Source organism: Haliotis cracherodii, unplaced genomic scaffold, assembly GCF_022045235.1.
Source record: "Haliotis cracherodii isolate W230 unplaced genomic scaffold, xgHalCrac1.p SCAF_13, whole genome shotgun sequence".
NCBI lineage: Eukaryota > Metazoa > Mollusca > Gastropoda > Lepetellida > Haliotidae > Haliotis > Haliotis cracherodii.
The window spans coordinates 17,356,785-17,380,466 of record NW_027266268.1 but is presented as its reverse complement, the minus strand read 5'-3'; the positions used below and the strand labels follow the sequence as shown (position 1 = coordinate 17,380,466).

At 42.3% G+C, this 23,682-nt stretch overlaps 1 protein-coding gene across 1 annotated transcript; it reads right to left on the bottom strand.

Moving 5' to 3' along the window:
* Nucleotides 1-4,718: 4,718 nt before the first annotated feature.
* On the bottom strand, nucleotides 4,719-22,290 carry LOC139458997 (uncharacterized). Its single transcript, XM_071240437.1, has 12 exons — nucleotides 22,212-22,290; nucleotides 21,993-22,029; nucleotides 20,200-20,290; nucleotides 18,063-18,175; nucleotides 15,800-15,890; nucleotides 13,689-13,801; nucleotides 12,482-12,581; nucleotides 11,271-11,386; nucleotides 9,678-9,771; nucleotides 7,691-7,809; nucleotides 5,764-5,802; nucleotides 4,719-4,886 (listed from the first exon to the last, which is right to left on the bottom strand). The coding sequence occupies exons 1-12, from the start codon at nucleotides 22,266-22,268 to the stop codon at nucleotides 4,759-4,761; spliced, it is 1,098 nt and encodes a 365-aa protein (XP_071096538.1). The 5' UTR covers nucleotides 22,269-22,290; the 3' UTR covers nucleotides 4,719-4,758.
* Nucleotides 22,291-23,682: the final 1,392 nt, after the last annotated feature.

Below are 23,682 nucleotides of genomic sequence, written 5' to 3'. Positions count from 1 at the left end.
GCCGTTAATTTTACACAGAAGCAAAATCTAAGTTAAACAACTAAGGATCTTTATCTCTATTTTATCGTGAATTAAATTAAATTATGAGAATTAAACAATTAAACACAAACATTTTGTTGTTAGCGAAGATAAACTGTCGGGCAACAGAAAGCATAAGTTTGATTGGACCTAAACAATACAAACGTTATCCAAACATGGGGCGGTCGGGTAGCCTAGAGGATAAAGCGTTCGCTCGTCACGCCGAAGACCCGGGCTCGATTCCCGACATGGGTACAATGTGTGAAGCCCATTTCTGGTGTCCCCCGCCGTGATATTGCTGGAATATTGCTAAAAGCGGCGTAAACCCATACTCACTCACTCACTCATTATCCAAACATAATCAATTGTCTGAAACTAGTCACCGAAACTCTGCAAACGTAAGGTCCAAAACACAACTATGATACCGGTATCAAATACATCACCATCGAATAACCCTTCTTTTTTTTAAGCCACCATGAATGATGGGTGAATACGTTCTTCTGCCCGGTAGTGTACTTAGTGAAGTAGCGTCAAGTGTTTTGAGTAGTCTGTGTAAAAGCAACATCGATTAAAAGCGGGGGCACGGGTGGCCCAGTCGTCTAAGGCGTAGCGATTCGCTGTGCAGAGTTGCGTCCCTTTGACACGCCAGAAACCTATGATTGTGGGTTCGAATCCCGGTTCACCCCGATTATATTTCTAGGTTTGTCAGCACCATACCCGTGCTCGTGGCTTTCACCGACGCGGTAAACGTCTGAGACCTGCATCACTTCGGGCTTTCCTCTAACATTAACCTGACACGCCGCGATATAACTGTAATACTGTTAAAAGCGTCGTTAAACCCAACTCACTCACTCACATATTGTTTGCTCCAAGAATATACTTTGTTCGCTAATGAGGCACTGGCAGCGTGTAGCACAGCCCCTGCCTATTGAAACAGAAGTGGTCATCCACCTAGAAGATGAAGTGTTATTATCTTCCGCGATGAATAAAGACTGAAATTATTTTACACGAACAGTTACCTTAAAAACTTGTATGGTTTGGTGCATTCGTCATGTCAGTCCAAAATTGGAGGGAATGATCATAAAAAAATCATTGAAATGTATGAGGGTTTTTATAGAATGAAGGGCGAAACCGCATTATCGGTGGTTCGAGAAGGGAGCTAACTCCGTTTGCCTAATCGAAAGTTTGAGGTGGGCCCACATTCGAAACTAAACGCACTTGTTGTTGAGAATATGTACTACGTAAACAAACCCGCATTACGAACTGCTATTTTGTCTATTTAAAATAAGTATTATGACTTATGATTGGATTAAAATGTACACATGCGATGGCAATACAGCAGAACTCACTTCTACGAACATCGAGAAACTAGGTCGTGGGGTTATTAATATTCATGAGTTATTCCTTTAATGGAACAAGTTCTCGGAAAAGTTTGAGGCTTGTATCATGTCCGAGGTCAATTCAAGTGTAGACATATTTTCAGGCTTATATCGCCACCAACACTTATGATTAGATTGATGTGTTATACTGGAAAAGGTAGAATGAGTGGTAATTTGAAGTAGATTTAAGTTTCTTGCTTTGTAGCTATTTTTGAAAACTAGTGTGGTCAGCTATGATGACGTTATTCAAACTTCAAAGATGTTTGTGACTTTCGTGCAATTAACGTCACACGAAATGATTTATAAAGATATTTCCCATCAATATTACAAAATATGAATAATATATAATGTCACATACCCATGCAAAGTAATGGCAAATGTGAGCCCACTAGCCTAAATGACTTCGTCAACCCAATGAAACCCAGCGATTTACAAATGTGGGCCCACCTGTTTCGATTACTATAAGACGGGAACAATGTGGGCCCACATTTTAGAAAATGGTTATAAGTAAGCCAAGCTAATGAAGCTTAGCGATTTTTTAATGTGGTCCCTCCTGTTGCAATCACTATGACGGAAGAACGTCAACCCACTAGGCGATATACAAATATGGGCCCACTTGTTTCGATCACCATATATGACTGGAACAATGTGGGCCCACATTTGAGAAAATGATTATCAATATTTAAGTAGAATTTCGCGATTAATAAATGTGGTCCCTCCTGTTGCAATCAATATGACGGAAGAACGTCTGCCCACATTTAGGAATTGATTATCAGAACTAACGAAACAACCTAACGAAGCAAGGCGAAATACAAATGTGGGCCCACTTGTTTCGATCACCATATATGACGGGAAAGATGTGGGCCCACATTTTAGAAAATGGTTATCAGCACTAAACCAATCTTAGAAGATGTACGGATGGAAACATAAATATATAATGCATTCAAACATTTAATTAAGAATACATTTTACCTTAGGGATAAGCTGGGCATTTAATAGCTGGACCAACAACGTACAGCGTGACTCCATTCCTCGCAAATACGAAAACAACGGAGATAGCTCCCGTTTAAAATTGTGTGTGACCTCCCTTTCCCAATATGAACCACTGATATGCGGTTTCGCCGAATGAAGAATAAATAGATAGGAATATCAGATCTTAAGATTTGAAAAATACATGATTGCGTTTCTTGTTTGGTTGTTTAATTTTAAAACGTCAATTCCAGAGAATAACCAGTCTTGATTATCCACCGGAACACATTCCATTGGGCGTTAAAGTGCAAACGCCAAATGAATGGATAACTGAAAATCTGTGATAACACCGGGTGTCCTGCCATACTCCTGCAACTTGACCGTGAAGATTCCGGGGTAGAATCGGTCTGCAGCAACCCAAAGGCATGCTTGCCGTAAAAGGCGACTATGCTTGTCGTAAAAGGCGACTATGCTTGTCGTAAAAGGCGACTAACGGGATCGGGGGGTCAGGCTCGCTGACTTGGTTGATGCATGTCATCGATCCCAACTGCGTGGATCGATGATCAGGATATCAATCACTGGATTGTCTGGTCCAGACTCGATTATTTTACAGACCGCCTTCATATAGCTGGAATATTGTTGAGTGCGGCGTTAAACAACAAACAAACCAACCAACTACTCCTACAATTTGCTCAAGAAATAGTGTTTTTGTGTTGCCCAACCTCGCACATCAGTACTCAGCCGGCAATGTTCTAATTTACATCGAATGTGGACCAGACAAACCATTAAGTACTTGTAAATAAGCAAAATTTCAAGCAGTCGGAGCACGATGAGACGACATTAAACTAACCACAGAGCCTGACCAACCCGATCCTTGTAGACTCACCTTACGAAGCCGCACTTTTGCATGTAGAAAACTCAGGGGCAAAAGAAAATATACCGAGTTTGTTTTTTGTGTGATTGAAAATTGAAAAAAACCTGTTGCTAAATTTGATAATGTCTATTTAGCCGTCACTCATTCCTGCAACAAGCTTGAATAAAAATAATCTGTGACAGGCTAATTTTGTGGAAAGTGGGGTAAGAAATGAATATGCAACCTCATGACTTCACCATGTTTGAATGTTTTGCCAAAAAAAGCAAATTTATTGATTTTCAAAGATACGATGTCCAAGATATCCATCAGCAAAAAAAATAAAAAAGTTTAAAATCAAATTTTTATTTTTTTTTAAATAGAAGTATTGTTTGAGTGCTGGCTATGTGCCAGTACAGTTCATTTATTGGATATAATATCACAAATTGAAGAGTTTTGCTTATATCGCTAACTTAAGATATTCTGAATTGAAAATCAAACATATGGTAATTGTTTGATCAAAGAACTTGGTATAAATGATATATCAAATAATGCAACATAATAAGGCCAGAATGTTAACTGAGGAAGTAATCTGCCAAAACAAGGGGGCACGGGTGGCCCAGTCGTCTAAGGCGCCGCGATTCGCTGTGCAGAGTTGCGTCCATTGGGCACGCCAGAAACCTATGATTGTGGGTTCGAATCCCGATTTGCCCCGATTATGTTTCTAGGTTTGTCAGCACCAAACCCGTGCTCGTGGGTTTCAGCGAAGTGGTAAACGTATGAGACCTGCATCACTTCGGGCTTTCCTCCCACATTAAGCTGACACGCCGTGATATAACTTGAATACTGTTAAAAGCGGCGTTAAACCCAACTCACTCACTCACTCACTCTTAAAACCAATTCTCACCAGGAATTCCCACGGAGACTGTCAAACCCAAACTGGGATAATCCCAGCATGTGCTGTGTCAATGTATATGCAATATGCAATACATGTGACCACAACCAGTGCCATAGTGTTAGCTTATGGCCACGGGAGGCCCAGTATTTTTGGCGCCGAATTAGCTGTGCAGAGTGGCGTCTCTTAGAAGTCTCAGAAACCTGTGATAGTCACAATTTGGCTGAACTATGGCCGAAGCGACTTTTAATTTTAACCGACTTATTCACTCATGGGTTTGAATCCTATATTTATCCTGGTGATGTTTCTTGATTTGTCACGTGTAGAACCTACATCATTTCCAGTTTTCGCCGTTCCAACACGCCGTTGAAATTGTAATCACTTCGGGTCGTGTCGTTATATCACGGCGTGTCGACTGGGCCACCCGTGCCCCCGGTTTTAAGAGACGAACTTGGGGACCGGGTGGTCTGGCTTGATGACTTGTGTTTTTTATTTAAAACATGTTAGTTACACAGCCGCCATGTACAATGTAGCTGGAATATTGCCGGGTGAGGCGTTGAACCACAACAAATAAAATCATGCAGACAAACTTTATTCTAATGGGTTTGTGCAGAAGTTGGCTGTTGTCTCAGCGGACACAAGTCTCATCACTCTTCCACGAGCTGGCGGACATCGTGAATAGCAGAAACTGATTCCTCAGCGTCGTGAACTGTTTCCGCCATCTCCAGCTCTGCATCATGGAGGAACGCCAGGAGGCTCGACTTGTTTATTAAGCCTGAGGATATATTTACAAGACATTCAACTTTGTGTAAATACAATCTCACTCAAACCAGAACACCCGAATTTTATTCACCCCATCCTTGAACAAACATGCATATTCTGAAGCACGTTAGTTAAGTCCCAAGAATCATAATTAAATTATATACATCAACGTCTCGATTATACGCAGAAACAGATTCCATTAGGAGTTAAAGGTAAAATAGCGGTGAACATTACATGATTGCACCCTCAAGGGGTAGTGTGAGGTCGTCACACTGAGCATGGGTAAAATGTGTGAATTCTTGGGGATTTCCTCCGTCGAGATATGGCCGGAATGATAGGAAAAACAACACTCTCAACCGCTTTACGTATAAAAGTATATGTACAAAAAACAAGTTGAGACGACAGAGAACTGTACATAACTTTCTGAACTTGTTTCATTCCTTAAATTATGCAGCTCGGTCCAAATTCGTCCCTGAAGGACATCATCAGTCACAAACAGGGGCTTAAAGGTATACTATGTCAATCGCTCCGATGTCTCAATTACTTCTTGATGACACAGAATTCACATCATCGTTTATCCAGTGTATTCATCGTAATGCGCAGGATAATGGAGGTGGCAGAATCAACACCTCAACCACTAAGAGTGAGTGAGTGAGTGAATATGGTTTTACGCCACTTTTAGAAACATTCCATAAATAGCACGACGGGGGACACCTGAAGTGGGCTTCACACATTGTACCCATGTGGGGAATCGAACCAGGGTCTTCGGCCTATCCAACCAGTAGGAAGTGAATAGAGTCAGTGTGCAGAACAAATTTACAATATTTCATAATATTTGATAATTTCAAGCAAGGTCGTGTATCACTATCATTAGAAATGATTCAACTTACTTGGGACACTGAGCGACGATCCTGAGGAGCTCGAAGTGCCTGAAAGAACCAGGGAAGCGAATGGATGGGATCTGAGTCTTGGCGACAAGAACATACAACAATCCTACTTTTTTTGTACAATATATCAGTCAACAGCAGGGATAACCAGTCGCGATTAAACACCGAAACAGATTCCATTGGCCGTAAAAACAAAATAGCGGTGAACATTACAGAGCTCCAGATAAGCTGCGTATCTGCGTAAAATATGCGTCAGAAATGCAAAAATACGCAGTAAAATAAAATCCGAGCGTATCAAATACGAAACGAACATTACAGGTACGCTACAAAAATATAACTTGTGCGTATATTCAAAATATTGTGAAATATTGTATTCGATTAGCAAATCAGCAACTTATTTTGAAATTATAAACGGGCATTCCGTCAACCTTGCCAAACTCCTAGATGACAGTTACATCATGATCATTTGCCATCACACTTTCTTGTGGAAGAATCGTGGTATTTTTGAGTCATACAAAGCTCTCGAACCCACACGACACCAGTTTGCAGGGACTAGATGATTAGTGTTTTTAAATATTTAACTTAAATACCCACATGTGTAAAAACTAGTGGGTAACAGAAATTTGAATACCCAGATAGAATTACTAATACCCAACGATTTTAAAATGCATGGGTAAAATACCCACCACACCAAAAGCTTATCTGGAGCTCTGCAGTCATTATATGAATGGATCACTACACATCAGGGAAGATATCAGATACACCGGCCTTCCTTGTGGCATGTCCTAAAGAGGATTGTTATTCCAGGTTTGAGAAACTCGATCTATGCTTGCAGTAAGATACGACCGTGTGGGTCAGGTGGACAGGCATGACATGCGTCTCATTGTACCTGGCGTCGATTTTTGCTCATTATATCAATCACTGATTTGTCGGGTCAAGACATATTTATTCTACAGACTACCGTTATATAACTGAGTTTGGCGAACAAACGAGCCCAAGTCCGGCCTACCGTGTCATCAGGGGAAGACTTTCGGCTCAACAAAATTATCAGCACGTGACACTCATCTGTATTTTCGAGTGGGTCTGTTTAGTTGCTTTGTTATGTGGTCTGTTTCATGTGTGGCGTACATTATTATGGCAACAAACATTTAATAAGATAGCTTTCCCGTGAAGATCCGGGGTAGAATAGGTCTTCAGCAACCCATGCATGCGTAAAAGGCGACTATGCTTGTCGTAAGACGAACGGGATCGGGTGGTCAGGCTCGCCGACTTGGTTCATGCATGTCATCGCATCGATGCTCATGATTTATATCACTGGATTGTCTGGTCCAGACCCGATTATTTACATACCGCCGTTATATAGCTGGAATATTGCTGAGTGCGGCGTTGAACAACGAACAAGAAACAAGCAAGCTAAGATCGTCAAAAATGTTAATACAACATTCCAGCTTGATAACCTCAATTTTAAAGTTACTTTTCCTAATGTTTTATCATGCAACACATAGACTAATTCTTAGGGTGAGGTGAGGTGAAATGGGGTTTAACGTCGCGTCCAAGATTATTGCACATATAGATGCATGCATGCATGTGTGTGTGTTTGTGTGGCTGCTTGTACTAGACCGGACTGATGCCGATTTATAGTGCTAGCACACTGAGATACCATGCCGCAGTTTAACACGAATACCCCACTCAGACACAGTATACTGACTCCGAGCCGACCAGTCCTTGTTTTAGCCCCTTAATGCCGAGCGCCAGACAGGGTAACAAAAAGTACACATGTACCATCTTTTAACGTCTTTTGGTATGACGCGGTTGGGGATCAAACCCCGGACCTTCCGCCCTCCGGGCGGTCTCTCTGCCACTAGACCACGGAGGCGGTCGAATTATCAGGGATTTAATGCTTATAAGAATTCCCATGAAGTTAACTCACTGCTGACTCCACACGCCTCATAACGTCTGTATTCTGCGTCTCCCATAATCCCAATTTCCTCCAGCCATGGACAGGAACCGATATATTTCGTCAGACATTTCTTGTAGGTCTGCGTATTGCTGGAGAGAGAATTGCTTTTAACATTGAGGGGTGAGTTGGGTTTAACGCCGCTTTTAACAGTAGTACAGTTAGATCACGGCGTGTCTGTGAAGTGAGGCAGGTCTCAGGCGTTTACCACTACAGTGAAACCCACATCGTATCAATCTCTCAACCATCGTAATATAGATCTCTGACCACTCATCGTATCGATCTCTGAATCATCGTAATGTAGATCTCTGACCACTCATCGTATCAATCTCTCAACCATCGTAATATAGATCTCTGACCACTCATCGTATCGATCTCTGAACCATCGTAATATAGATCTCTGACCACTCATCGTATCGATCTCTGAATCATCGTAATATAAATCTCTGACCACTCATTATGTCGATCTCTGAACCATCGTAATATAGATCTCTGACCACTCATCGTATCGATCTCTCAACCATCGTAATATAGATCTCTGACCACTCATCGTATCGATCTCTGAACCATCGTAATATAGATCTCTGACCACTCATCGTATCGATCTCTGAACCATCGTAATATAGATCTCTGACCACTCATAGTATCGATCTCTGAACCATCGTAATATAGATCTCTGACCACTCATCGTATCGATCTCTGACCACTCATCGTGTCGATCTCTGAATCATCGTAATATAGATCTCTGACCACTCATCGTGTCGATCTCTGAATCATCGTAATATAGATCTGTGATCATTCATCGTATCGATCTCTCAACCATCGTAATATAGATCTCTAACCACTCATCGTATCGATCTAAAGAATGTGCAGGACTAGCAGTGTCCTGATAGTTCGAACGCCAGAATATTTTCTTATGGTGAGCGAAAGACAGTGTACATTTGTCTTTGGCATAACAGTATATATTTCCTTGAGAAAATAAATAAATACAATGAAAACATTGTATATTATTTGATGAAAGAGACAAGAGATAAATAAACGCATGACGAGACCACCGTCAAATTTGTCTAAATTAATGTTTCGCAGACGCTCCAACACACGAATAGTAACACCACAGCACAACACCAATCTTCTGATTCTCCCGAAAGTGAATCAAGCGACATGACTGTCATTCATTCCAAAGCCCAGTTCTCTGCAAGAGAACGCGAGATAAACTATTTCAACAAAATGACAACCTGATCTCTGACCACACAACACAGAAGTTTAAAGAAGGTGACTGTGAACTCACCATGCAGCAAGATGTGACATTTGTTAAGAACAGCCTGGCCTTTAGAGCGGATATGATTGTAAACGTCAATAGGCTTGTGAACTTCAATCACAAAGTTGAAAGTGAAAGGTTGGATGAACTATTCAATACCAAAATGGTTTTTCCATCAATAAGGAATTTGAAGTGGACAATATGACTGACATATAGCATAGAGGCGGCTTTGCGACAATGTCATAGCTTATGGCAGTGTTCTAGTTTAAAGGTTCCAGTCACAAAACCCTTGTTGGTTTATTGCTCTCTTGCCAGACAGAAATATGAACTGCATTCGGCAAAACAGAGAACATAGTGAATATCCGGGTTAGAATAGGTCTTCAGCAACCCATGCTTGCCGTAAAGGGCGACTATGCTTGTCGTAAGAGGCGACTAATGGGATCAGGTGGTCAGGCTCGCTGACTTGGTTGACACATGTCATCGTATCCCAATTGCGTCGATCGATGCTCATGATGTCAATCACTGGATTGTCTGGTCCAGACACGATTATTTACAGACCGCCGTCATATAGCTGGATTATTGTTGAGTGCGGCGTTGAACAACAAACAAACAAACAATCAAACCAACAAACAAACATGAGACGCTAGGATTCTTCCACCGAATCTCTACACGGTTATTATTAAACGTATTTCTGTTAATTACCTGCACGCATCACTTCCAGCGTTGCCATAGCTTCCAGAATACATATCCACGAACGACGTTGCACAGGGAAGAGCACTGGTACAGGAACTTGTGGCTGGTGAAACAGTTAATATGAACACTATTACAAGAGATGTAAAACCCAACTCACTCACAACTCAAAGAGGCGGTTACCGTGAAGTCCCGGCTCCGAACTCAGCATTTCATGATTGCGGTGAGAGGCGACTAACGGGATCGAGTGGTCAGGCCAACGCTGCACTCCAACATTTCAGCTACGGACGGCGGTCAACCCAATGATTGGCATCATGCTCATCGGTCGACGCAATTGAAACGTGATGACATTCATGAACCAACTCCATCCTGTCCATCGGATTCCGTTAGGTGAGGTGAGGTGAAATTGGGTTTAACGTCGCGTCCAAGATTATTGCACTTATATAGCGACGTGCATGCACGTGTGTGTGTGTGTGGCTGCTTGTACTAGTCCGGACTGATGCCGATTTATAGCGCTAGCCCACTGAGATACCATGCCGCAGTTTAACACGAATACCCCACTCAGACACAGTATACTGACTCCGAGCCGACCACTCCTTGTTTTAGCCCCTTAATGCCGAGCGCCAGACAGGGTAACAACAAGTACCATCTTTTAACGTCTTTTGGTATGACGCGGTCGGGGATCGAACCCCGGACCTTCCGCTCTCCCGGCGGACGCTCTACCACTAGACCACGGAGGCGGTCCGGATCCCGTTAGGTGTCTCTTACAACAAACATGTTGGTGAAGTCTCTAACCCAGATCTCCACGAAAGTCTTAATCTGGAGGAAGGCCCAGACTATTGATAGAGAATGAGTGAACGCTGTTTTCAGTGATCCATTCACATACTTTTTGCTGCTATGTTTTTGCCTTTTAAGCCTAAAAGAATTTGTTTCGGCAGATAATCTCTGGTACTGACGTTTTATGTATGAATAATCGAGTCTTGCCTGTGGTAACAATTGATAGGGAGAGTAACACGAATCACTTACAACAGTACAGGCTCTATCAGGTGTAGGGGCGGTCGGGCAGCCTAGTGGTTAAAGCGTTCGCTCGTCACGCCGAAGACCCGGGTTCGATTCCCGACATGGGTACAATGTGTGAAGCCCATGTGTGGTGTCCCCCGCCGTGATATTGCTGGACTATTGCTAAAAAGCGGCGTTAAACCATACTTACTTACTCTAGCAGGTGTACTACCGATACCCAAGATCATTACATTTCTGACACAGGCTGATCTACTCGCGTTATACCTCCAGCTCATTAAACGAATTTAAACGGGAAGAAATCGGCACTATCGGAAGGCACCGTTACATTTTCCAACACGTGCACCGTGGCCCACTTGCACAAAGCGACCTTAGCGCTAAGACTATTGTAAGCCTATGCTAAAGTATGGGAGTTAAGATCATCTTAGCGCTAAGACTATTGTAAGCCTATGCTAAAGTATGGGAGTTAAGATCATCTTAGCGCTAAGACTATTGTAAGCCTATGCTAAAGTATGGGAGTTAAGATAATCTTAGCGCTAAGATCGCTTTGTGCAAGTGGACCATAGGACCATGGTGATATATACGTACCATCTGTAGTGCAAATCAGGGATCTACCAGTACTCAGAAGGTCAATGGCTGACTGGTTGACTGCAGGACAAAGTCCAACAACTGCCTGTAGGCAGGCAATGTAGGAATCAAAGACTCTGCAAATGTAAAGACGCATAAAGGTGTCAGCTACGTCTTCTCGAACAATGAGTGAATTTGTTGGATTTAACGCCGCTTTTAACAGTATTGCAGTTATATCGCAGCTATCAGCTTAATGTGGGAGGAAAGCCTGAAGTGATGCAGGTCTCAGACGTTTACCACTTCGGTGAAACCCACAAGCACGGGTATGGTGCTGACAAACCTAGAAACATAATCGGGGCGAACCGGGATTCGAACCCACAATCCTAGGTTTCTGGCCTGCCCAAGGGACGCAACTCTACAAAGCGAATCGCGCCGCCTCAAACGACTGGGCCACCCGTGCACTCTTCTCGAACAGTGGCTGTTCTATGTTTCCCAATAGCACTGAGTGCATCCATATCATTCGAGTGAGTGTGTGAGAAGTTTTTACGCCGCTTTCAGCAATATTCCAGCGATATCACGACGGGAAACACCACACCTGGGCTTCACACAATGTACCCATGTGGGGAATCGAACGAGCGAACGCTTTAACCACTAGCCTAGCTCACCGCCCCGGATCATTGGAAGGACCTCCGACATATTTGCCTTAATTAAAGTTTTTAACATTTTTGGTAATTTTTTGACTCTTTATGTTGAAGGATAACCATGATATCAGGCATTATGTATATATTCCAGTATATAGCTTATTCCTTTAAGTCGAAGCTAACGCTTGTTATCAGGATGTGAAGCATATAATGTTACCCTGTTATGTCGAAGGGATTCCATGGCAACAGGCTATCGTGTATTTTCAAGTCAACAAAATATATTTTTAAGGTTCGGGTGTATAAACCTTTATAGAATGTTGCAGACCCTGTGAGAAGTCCAGGTTAGAATTGGTCCCCGGCAACCGATACTGGTCGTAGGTGACCGAATGGATCGATGACTTGGTCAGTAGAGTCAGAACGTCCCACTGATCGTTGATCATATTATCAATAACTGAATTGTCTCAATTGTTTACAGGCCGCATATCGTCGGAAAATTTCAACAACAAACAAACACAACTGGAGGTGTAAATAGGTGTTGTAAATTATCACACGTCCCCATTTTAAGATATTCTCATTTTTTCTACAACTTACCCACAGTGTTCAACTGGATGGAAGGGCGAGGCATAGAATGAGGTCTCAAAGACTGTCCCGCATTGCCGAGCCGTTTGACAGTGAGAACTTGAATCGACAGCTTCAGATATAAATCAGAATGGACATATATAAGGATTGTAGTGAGTGAGTGAGTGAGTATGGTTTTACGCCGCTTTTAGCAATATTCCAGCAATATCACGGCGGGGGACACCAGAAATGGGCTTCACACATTGTACCCATGTCGGGAATCGAACCCGGGTCTTCGGCGTGGCGAGCGAACGCTTTAACCACTAGGCTGCCCGACCGCCCCTATAAGGATTGTAACACAATGGGAAAGCTTAATAATATTCATAGCTTTTTTTTAAATTTCGCTACGAATAAGGTAGCGTCGTCATTTACATTTCCCCTGGAAATCGCTGGACCAAAGAGACTGAAACTTCACATGTGTGTTCCTATCAATGGTGACACCCAAGACAAGTCAGGACAATCGAATCTGATGTCGACGTGACAGTCACAACTGCTATATTGCAAAATGTTTTGTTTGCTTGTTTGTTGCTTAACGCCACACGCAGCAATATTCCAGCTATATGACGGCGGTCTGTAAATAATCGAATCTGGGTCAGACAATCCAGTGATTGACATCATGCGCATCGATCCACAAAATTAGGATACGATGACATGTATCAGCGAGCCTGACCGCCCGATCCCGTTAGTCGCCTCTTACGAAAAGTATGGTCGCCTTTTAGGACAAGAATGGGTAGCTGAAGACCTATTCTACCACGGATTAAATTTGGTACGTGCATTGTAACTAATGGGACGCAACAAATGTTCCGGGGTTTGTTGTGATATTTTGAATTTTGACCTTTTTTCTACCTCGACTAAATTTCATATGGCCATTTCCCAGCAAAACATATTGCAATTTGTTACTATTTGTGGTTTGGCAGAGAGGCAAAACACATATGTTCTGTTTTATATGATATATTTGATCATGCTTTTAAATTCTCTCAAAATCAACGTTGGATATACTAGTATTCAACTTGAAAATTTGTAGTCGTTAATTTGAAGTCACTAACCTTTCGTAATCTAAACCAATACCAACGTATAATACATATTGCTTCGAAACATGTACATAATCTGCGTGTTTGTTAAATAAATCTAACTTATGTTGACGAAATGGTGCTCAAACGACTTTGTCTCATTTACTTACCAGAACCTCCACAGAGCATGGCTATCTGTGATCTTTGGTCATTAAACGCCGCCCCTGTCATTGATGGGCAACTGGGGGCTGTATCCACACAGCTATAGAAGGTTGCATACAACCTGAAACATGGACAAAACCATCACAAAAAAGCGTATGCACCGTGTCAGTGTACCGTGAACCCCGTTTATCCGGATAGAACTATTCTGAGGGACTGACCATCTTGCATTGTTGCGAGGTGTTGAACCTCATAGTTTGAACTAAAATAATATCTGCTTTTGTAGCTATAGCTGAAATAATATCTAATCTCAATACAAAATCCCAGCCGTTTTAGCAACATTTCCAGCAAAATCACAAGCTAACACAGCGTACCTATGTTGGGAATCGAACACGGGCCTACGGCGTCACAAACGAAAGCTTTAACCACGAGGCTTTTGAATAGCCTCAATAGCCTCCCCAGCTGGGCCACGTGGGTCTCTGGTGTACACCCTCGGCCCGAGAATATCCCTCCCAGATGCTCTATAACAATCGTCACCACTCGCCCCCTTCCGTAACCTGCAAGAAGACTCGTCCCCGTATCAATGAATGTTATGTGCGAAAATACGACAAACCAATCAGAATGCGCATTCAAGTTCTTCGTCAAAGAATCCCTCAGAAATATATTTGATTTTACATATGTTTTGCCTCTAAAAATATACCCTAGACGCAGTTAAATGTGTTCAGTCCTACTGTATAATTCCGCACGTCCCAATGTGCTTTAAATTGCATCTGAAATATATACATAATACATGGGGAAATAATATGTGAACCATTACGCAACGAGTTGACAATTGTTTTAGGTATGCCCGTTTGCGCTAAGACGGAACCCGGTCGCAAAAATGACCATGAGAGGGGCACGAGTCGCTTTTCGGCTGGTCCCGGAATAACACGAGTTGGTCGTGAATGGCTCTATAAGGGACAAATCCGGGAACATTTCGGACCAGTCCAATGCCGGTATGCCTGCTCGTCGGAGATAATCGGGGACGACCTGGGCAGGATGGGCCTGTCATTGTCATCGTGCTGTTCAAAATATGTCTGCCGATATTTCAAGCGAATGGAACGACAGGACGTCAACACATTGCTGGTGAGTCAATTGTCCATCCACAATAAGCAAATCAGTCCGCCTGTCATGTGTGATACCGCCCTACACCATGACACTACCGCCCCCATACCGATTATGGTGAATAATTGTTGCCCTGCCATGCCGCGCGCCGCTACGTCGTTAACAACGTTTTCTGCCATCTTGGAATCGGCAGCAAATCTGTTGCGTTGTGCAATAAAGTAATGAGACGGCGTTGTCTAGGTGTCGCTTTTTAGGACTGCAACGCCCAGGTCACATTGCAACCCCACCCGTTTGACGTCCCACAGTCGAGAAATTACACTTTTTGATTTGACATTCTGCAGATTTGGGAAACTCCCCCTCAATCGTACCCACTATTCGCCACTTCGTCTGTTCATTGAGATACTGTCAAAGAGGCACGTTTAAGCGCGTGCTAAGCTCAACTGCATTAGTGATTGTGAGTTCCCGAAAAGGCGCACATACTATGGACATCTGTGAGCACGTGCATCACGTGCTGTTCATGCATGATAAGACATTTCATTATGATAAGATTTTGCGCTTAGTTGCCACGTTATGGTGTAATTGTGAGGTTTAATAGCTACATTCAGATTATTAGCCTACATATACATAATACATGCACACACACACGAACATATATATATATATATATATATATATATATATAAAATACACACACACAAATATAAATATATATATATGTGTGACCCGTGATATGGTTGGTATATTGCCATAGGCGGCGTAATGCCAGACTCACTCACTCACTCACCCGTGGAGAGCCCCATGAAGATTTCGGGGTAGAACAGGTCTTCAGCAACCCATACTTGCCGTAAGAGGCGACTAATGGGATCGGGTGGTCAGGCTCGCTGACTTGGTTGATGCATGTCATCGTATCTCAGTTACATAATCGATGCTCATGATATCAATCACTGGATTGTCTGGTCCAGACTCGATTATCTACAGGCCGCCGAATAGTATGACGATTAACAACCATAATACCTACCCACACATTTTGGACATATCATTCCCGGTCGCTGCATAATCTGCTGTTAATGCCGTGGCGCAGGCGGACATTTGCTGACACCCGTCATATCCTTCAATACAAGATGACAACATGTTTATCATGTATCTGTTAATTTTTCATGAATCAGCAAAACATGTACAAAGGCAAAGACAGTCGTCAACAGGAGCAGATAAACTTGATTCGCTAAGTCACTGTGTTTTAAACACAATTTCAAACATAAACATGTCAATTATGTCAGATCGTGTAAGAGGAAGTGAGTGAGTGAGTGAGTGAGTGAGTGAGTGAGTTGTGTTTAACGCCGCTTTTAACAGTATTCCAGTTATATCACGGCGTGTCAGCTTAATGTGGGAGGAAATCCTGAAGTGATGCAGGTCTCAGATGTTTACCACTTCGGTGAAACCCACGAGCACGGGTATGGTGCTGACCAACCTAGAAACATAATCGGGATTCGAACCCACAATCAAAGGTTTCTGGACAGTGAATTGCGACGCCATATGTTTAAGGTAAGAGAAAACCTATTGTGATTCAAGTTGTTCACGATTTTCACTTTTGCATGTTAAAAGAATGTACAATACATGATAATTATTAGTGAGTGAGTATGGTTTTACGCCGCTTTTAGCAATATTCCAGCAATATCACGGCGGGGGACACCAGAAATGGACTTCACACATTGTGCCCATGTCGGGAATAGAACCCGGGTTTTCGGCGTGACGAGTGAATGCTTTAACCACCAGGCTACCCGACCGCCCCTGATAATTATTAACAATTGTATGCATAAATATAAGCTACACGGTCATAAGAAATCCATTGCACGATTCCGACTATATCAACAGTATGTGTTTATGAATCCCTCATCAAATGATGATGATACATGTACCGGGTAAGCATATACTGCCCCACTGGTTTCACCCGTCACAAACACATGCACGGGAAAGCCAAGTGTTCATCTGCACGAACACGGTAACGTATGGTACACATACAAATATCAGTTGCACCGGACCCCTTTTTGGTCACTGATGCGTCAAATTTGGAGACATAACCCAATAACTACCCAAATACTTTTGAACGTTTTACTTATAAGGCCTTGGATAATCCTGATCGAACATTTTTTTTAGCAAGACTAGTATGACGCTCATGGGAATCTTGATAGAAACACACCATTGTGATCAATACTTGAATTCTTCGCACTGCCAATCAAGACATTGGGCAACCAATACAACACAAAACATCTCAATTTTCTGTAGAAACGGATTCCATTTGGCGTAAATGGAAACATCGCGAAAATTGGAGTCACTGACAATCGGTGATAACACCACTGGTCGCGAAACTGTCCTGCTTTGCCGATACGAGGGGCGTTCAATAAGCTTAATAATATTCATAGCTTTTTTAAAATTTCGCTACTAATAAGGTAGCGTCGTCATTTACATTTTCCCTTGGAAATCGCTGGACCAAAAAGACTGAAACTTCACATGTGTGTTCCTATCAATGGTGACACCCAAGGCAAGTCAGGACAATCGAATCTGATGTCGATGTGACAGTCACAACTGCTATATTGCAAAATGTTTTGTTTGCTTGTTTGTTGCTTAACGCCACACGCAGCAATATTCCAGCTATATGACGGCGGTCTGTAAATAATCGAATCTGGGTCAGACAATCCAGTGATTGACATCATGCGCATCGATCCACGCAATTAGGATACGATGACATGTATCAGCGAGCCTGACCGCCCGATCCCGTTAGTCGCCTCTTACGAAAAGTATGGTCGCCTTTTAGGACAAGAATGGGTAGCTGAAGACCTATTCTACCACGGATTAAATTTGGTACGTGCATTGTAACTAATGGGACGCAACAAATGTTCCGGGGTTTGTTGTGATATTTTGAATTTTGACCTTTTTTCTACCTCGACTAAATTTCATATGGCCATTTCCCAGCTATTTGCGTTCAAAAGATATTGCAAATTGTTACTATATGTGGTTTGGCAGAGAGGCAAAACACATATGTTCTGTTTTATATGATATATTTGATCATGCTTTTAAATTCTCTCAATATCAACGTTGGATATACTAATATTCAACTTGAAAATTTGTAGTTAATCTGAAGTCACTAACCTTTCGTAATATACAACAATACCAACGTATGATACATATTGCTTCGAAACATGTACATAATCTGCGTGTTTGTTAAATAAATCTAACTTATGTTGACGAAATGGTGCTCAAACGACTTTGTCTCATTTACTTACCAGAACCTCCACAGAGCATGGCTATCTGTGATCTTTGGTCATTAAACGCCGCCCCTGTCATTGATGGGCAACTGGGGGCTGTATCCACACAGCTATAGAAGGTTGCATACAACCTGAAACATGGACAAAACCATCACAAAAAAGCGTATGCACCGTGTCAGTGTACCGTGAACCCCGTTTATCCGGATAGAACTATTCTGAGGGACTGACCATCTTGCATTGTTGCGAGGTGTTGAACCTCATAGTTTGAACTAAAATAATATTTGCTTTTGTAGCTATAGCTGAAATAATATCTAATCTCAATACAAAATCCCAGCCGTTTTAGCAACGTTTCCAGCAAAATCACAAGCTAACACAATGTACCTATTTTGGGAATCGAACACGGGCCTACGGCGTCACAAACGAAAGCTTTAACCACGAGACTTTTGAATAGCCTCAATAGCCTCCCCAGCTGGGCTACGTGGGTCTCTGGTGTACACCCTCGGCCCGAGAATATCCCTCCCAGATGCTCTATAACAATCGTCACCACTCGCCCCCTTCCTAAACTGCAAGAAGACTCGTCCCCGTATCAATGAATGTTATGTGCGAAAATACGACAAACCAATCAGAATGCGCATTCAAGTTCTTCGTCAAAGAATCCCTCAGAAATATATTTGATTTTACATATGTCTTGCCTCTAAAAATATACCCTAGACGCAGTTAAATGTGTTCAGTCCTACTGTATAATTCCGCACGTCCCAATGTGCTTTAAATTGCATCTGAAATATATACATAATACATGGGGAAATAATATGTGAACCATTACGCAACGAGTTGACAATTGTTTTAGGTACGCCCGTTTGCGCTAAGACGGAACCCGGTCGCAAAAATGGCCATGAGAGGGGCACGAGTCGCTTTTCGGCTGGTCCCGGAATAACACGAGTTGGTCGTGAATGGCTCTATAAGGGACAAATCCGGGAACATTTCGGGCCAGTCCAATGTCGGTATGCCTGCTCGTCGGAGATAATCGGGGACGACCTGGGCAGGGTGGGCCTGGCATTGTCATCGTGCAGTTCAAAATGTCTGCCGATATGTCAAGCGAATGGAACGACAGGACGTCAACACATTGCTGGTGAGTCAATTGTCCATCCACAATATGCAAATCAGTCCGCCTGTCATGTGTGGTACCGCCCTACACCATGACACTACCGCCCCCATACCGATTATGGTGAATAATTGTTGCCCTGCCATGCCGCGCGCCGCTACGTCGTTAACAACGTTTTCTGCCATCTTGGAATCGGCAGCAAATCTGTTGCGTTGTGCAATAAAGTAATGAGACGGCGTTGTCTAGGTGTCGCTTTTTAGGACTGCAACGCCCAGGTCACATTGCAACCCCAACCGTTTGACGTCCCACAGTCGAGAAATTACACTTTTTGATTTGACATTCTGCAGATTTGGGATACTCCCCCTCAATCGTACCCACTATTCGCCACTTCGTCTGTTCAATGAGATACTGTCAAAGAGGCACGTTTAAGCGCGTGCTAAGCTCAACTGCATTAGTGATTGTGAGTTCCCGAAAAGGCGCACATACTATGGACATCTGTGAGCAAGTGCATCACGTGCTGTTCATGCATGATGTGACATTTCATTATGATAAGATGTTGCGCTTAGTTGCCACGTCATGGTGTAATTGTGAAGTTTAATAGCTACATTCAGATCATTAGCTTACATATACATAATACATGCACACACACACGAACATATATATATATATATATATATATATATATATATATATATATATATATATATATAAAATACACACACTCACAAATATAAATATATATATATATATATGTGACCCGTGATATGGTTGGAATATTGCCATAGGCGGCGAAATGCCAGACTCACTCACTCACTCACCCGTGGAGAGCCCCATGAAGATTTCGGGGTAGAATAGGTCTTCAGCAACCCATGCTTGCCGTAAGAGGCGACTAACGGGATCGGGTGGTCAGGCTCGCTGACTTGGTTGATGCATGTCATCGTATCACAGTTACGAGGATCGATGCTCATGATATCAATCACTGGATTGTCTGGTCCAGACTCGATTATCTACAGACCGCCGAATAGTATGACGATTAACAACCATAATACCTACCCACACATTTTGGACATATCATTCCCGGTCGCTGCATAATCTGCAGTTAATGCCGTGGCACAGGCGGACATTTGCTGACACCCGTCATATCCTTCAATACAAGATGACAACATGTTTATCGTGTATCTGGTGATTTTTCATGAATCAGCAAAACATGTACAAAGGCAAAGACAGTCGTCAACAGGAGCAGATAAACTTGATTCGCGAAGTCACTGTGTTTTAAACACAATTTCAAACATAAACGTGTCAATTATGTCATATCGTGTAAGAGGGAGTGAGTGGGTGAGTGAGTGAGATGGGTAAAACGCCGCTTTTAACAGTATTCCAGTTGTATCACGGCGTGTCAGCTTAATGTGAAAGCTTCGGTGAAATCCACGAGCACGGGTATGGTGCTGACAAACCTAGAAACATAATCGGGGCGAACCCACAATCAAAGGTTTCTGGACAGTTAATTGCGACGCCATATGTTTAATGTAAGAGAAAACTTATTGTGATTCAAGCTGTTCACGATTTTCACTTTTGCATTTTGTTAAAAGCATGTAAATACATTAACAATTATTATTATTAACAATTGTATGCATAAATATAAGCTACGCGGTCATAAGAAATCCATTGCACGATTCCGACCATATCAAAAGTATGTGTTTATGAATCCCTCATCAAATGATGATGATACATGTACCGGGTAAGCATATACTGCCCCACTGGTTTCACCCGCCACAAACACATGCAAAGGCAAGCCAAGTGTTCACCTGCACGAACACGGTAACGTATGGTACACATACAAATATCAATTGCACCGGACCCCTTTTTGGTCACTGATGCGTCAAATTTGGAAACATAACCAAATAACTACCCAAATACTTTTGAACGTTTTACTTATAAGGCCTTGGATAATCCTGATCGAACATCTTTTGAGCAAGACTAGTATGACGCTCATGGGAATCTTGATAGAAACACACCGAGGTGATCAATACTTGAATTCTTCGCACTGCCAATCAAGACATTGGGCAACCAATACAACACAAAACATCTCGATTCTCTGTAGAAACGGATTCCATTTGGCGTAAATGGAAAAATCGCGAAAGTTGGAGTCACTGACAATCGGTGATAACACCACTGGTCGCGAAACTGTCCTGCTTTGCCGATACGAGGGGCGTTCAATAAGTTTTGATATAGTCACTGGGGGCTAGGTCTGGGCTGTAGGGTGGGTTATTTAACAGTTTTACTGTACATCCCATCCCCCAGTGACTATTTCCTGTTCCAGCAAATCTGTCCTCAGTGGAAGACGCTTCCAGGATAACGAGGACATAAAGGCCGCCACAGAGGCGTGGCTAGAGGTCCAATCTGCGGACTTCTATAAAAGTGGTATTAAAAGCTTGAAGGACAAATGGAATAAGTGTATTGAGGTGAATGGAGATTATGTTGAAAAATAAAAGTGCAAAAGATATTCTTCGACGAAGTTGCAAAACTTATTGAACGCCCCTTGTAGCACGTCTTTCACACAATTTGCATGTTGCTTGTTGCCAATGTCCGCACAGCAGTACACATGCCATCCTGTAATTTCAAAATTTCATCAATGTAAAAATCTTGAAAGAACTTGTATAATATTTCAGGACGGGATGCCTTTGTTACACTGCACGACAATATAATGAGATCACCTTAAACTAAATTAATTGTATTTTTGCATCTTTTTTCGATCACTTACGCTGCGGTTTGGAAAATGTATGATTAAAAAATGACGCCTTCAATAGTTATGGGTTTTTTTATAGATGAAAGGAATATTTACGAACCAGTTTGTCGTCTCAGTCTTTTAACACTGCTTCCAAGCTGTCACAAATCAAGAAAAAGCTGTTAATAACAGTTGAAGTGAGCATTGTATGCATAATGTTTATTTAACTAACTAAATATACATGTTTAATTGATGAGATTGCAAAATGACTGCATACAAATAAAAAAATATATAAAAAATATATCAAAGATATAATATGCATGTAACATAACGTTCCTACCTCGGGCATAGCCAAAGCCTGGCCCAGCACCACAACGAGGACGGCTGTATTTAGCATGACGAATTCTAATTGCCAAGTGTTCAATTTCAAAATGCTTTGGTGTAAGTTATATAGCAGTGCAAAAACCCAAACGTATTTGTATCACAAAATTACATTTTAATCAAAACACACCTGTATATAATCAATACCTTTCTTCTTCATTAAATTTGATATCGTCTAAAATTTCAGCAGAGGACGATCTGAATAAATAGAAATTGCAATAAATGTGTGCTCAGCTTATTTCTTACATGTACGTCAGTTAAATGGACATCAATGCACCTTATTTGGGAAGGTATATGGCATGACTCTGTCCTCTGTATATATGCTTATATGCTTGTCAAAACATACATTATTTGTACACTGCTCGCCATCTGTCTAGTTTTTACACAAATGCTGTTGCCAAGCATTGTGTTTCACGTACCATGTTTTTTATGTTTAACGCTGCGCTCAGGAATATTCCAGCTAAACGTCAGCGTGCATGGGCCAAATTGACTGACCACCGGTCAAGTGTATTTCTGACAGGGCACCATAACTCAAGCATTTATTTCAGTTCGAGTATTGTTTGTTTGTTTCTTGTCTAAAGCCGCACTCAGCAATATTTCAGCTGTATGACGGTCGTATCTGGACCAGACAATCCAGTGATTGACATCGTGAGCATCGATCCATACATTTGCAATTTCCAGGATTTGCCATTTTATTTGTTTTGACGTTCTAACGTCATGTGCTGCCATTCTGGGATGCTAAAACAGGGGACTATTTCGGAAATTTGTAATCTGTGAAAGGAGCAGAAAATATCATAGGCATCACAACACATACTTTACTAGATATACAATATTTCCATCACGATATGCTGTCATGTGTTTTGTGTAAATTGCATAAGAATGTCCCATGCTGTGTACTGTGTCCATCAACAATTCTAGTGTTCACGGCTAAGTTTAACTTTCGCCCAAATGCAGCTTGCGCGTGCTGCATGCCCGCGCTTTCGTATGTTAGGTACATGTACTCTGTTCAGAGCAAGGTTGCAGTGGCGCAGTCCGCTCTTGTTAATCTATTTTTCAAGAAACACGCGTCGTGTCTGGTGGGGGGAGGTGTGGAGTGTGCGGCATGGGTGAGTCCGGGCCCGTCTGCTTCTCGCAGCGAGGTTCGAGGTAAAGGAAATTCGTCTGCCTCTGCTGGGATCGATGGTTGGACGGGAGCGCAACCGATATGTTGACAAACTTGCATTTGCATATCCTAGAATGAAAACTGTGAAAGGTAAATAACCCAAATCAGGTTACACAAGGCGAGCTGGTGATAGAGCTGTCCTGGATGATCACAAAGGAAATACAGAAATACCTCTCATACAATGCATGTACTTTACAGAAACTACATGGACTAAAGTATTGCAAATTCACCAGGATGTGTATTAAGTTGGGGGGGGGGGGGGATGCCA

Bases quoted from the DNA above. Each gene is read 5' to 3' on its own strand.
- LOC139458997 (XM_071240437.1), bottom strand. From the start codon at position 22,268: ATGCTAAATACAGCCGTCCTCGTTGTGGTGCTGGGCCAGGCTTTGGCT. The intron at 22,030-22,211 runs GTAGGAACGTTA...GATTTGTGACAG, and splicing joins AGGCTTTGGCTATGCCCGAG to CTTGGAAGCAGTGTTAAAAG. The intron at 5,803-7,690 runs GTGAGTTAACTT...TGGTTCTTTCAG, and splicing joins TGAGGCGTGTGGAGTCAGCA to GCACTTCGAGCTCCTCAGGA.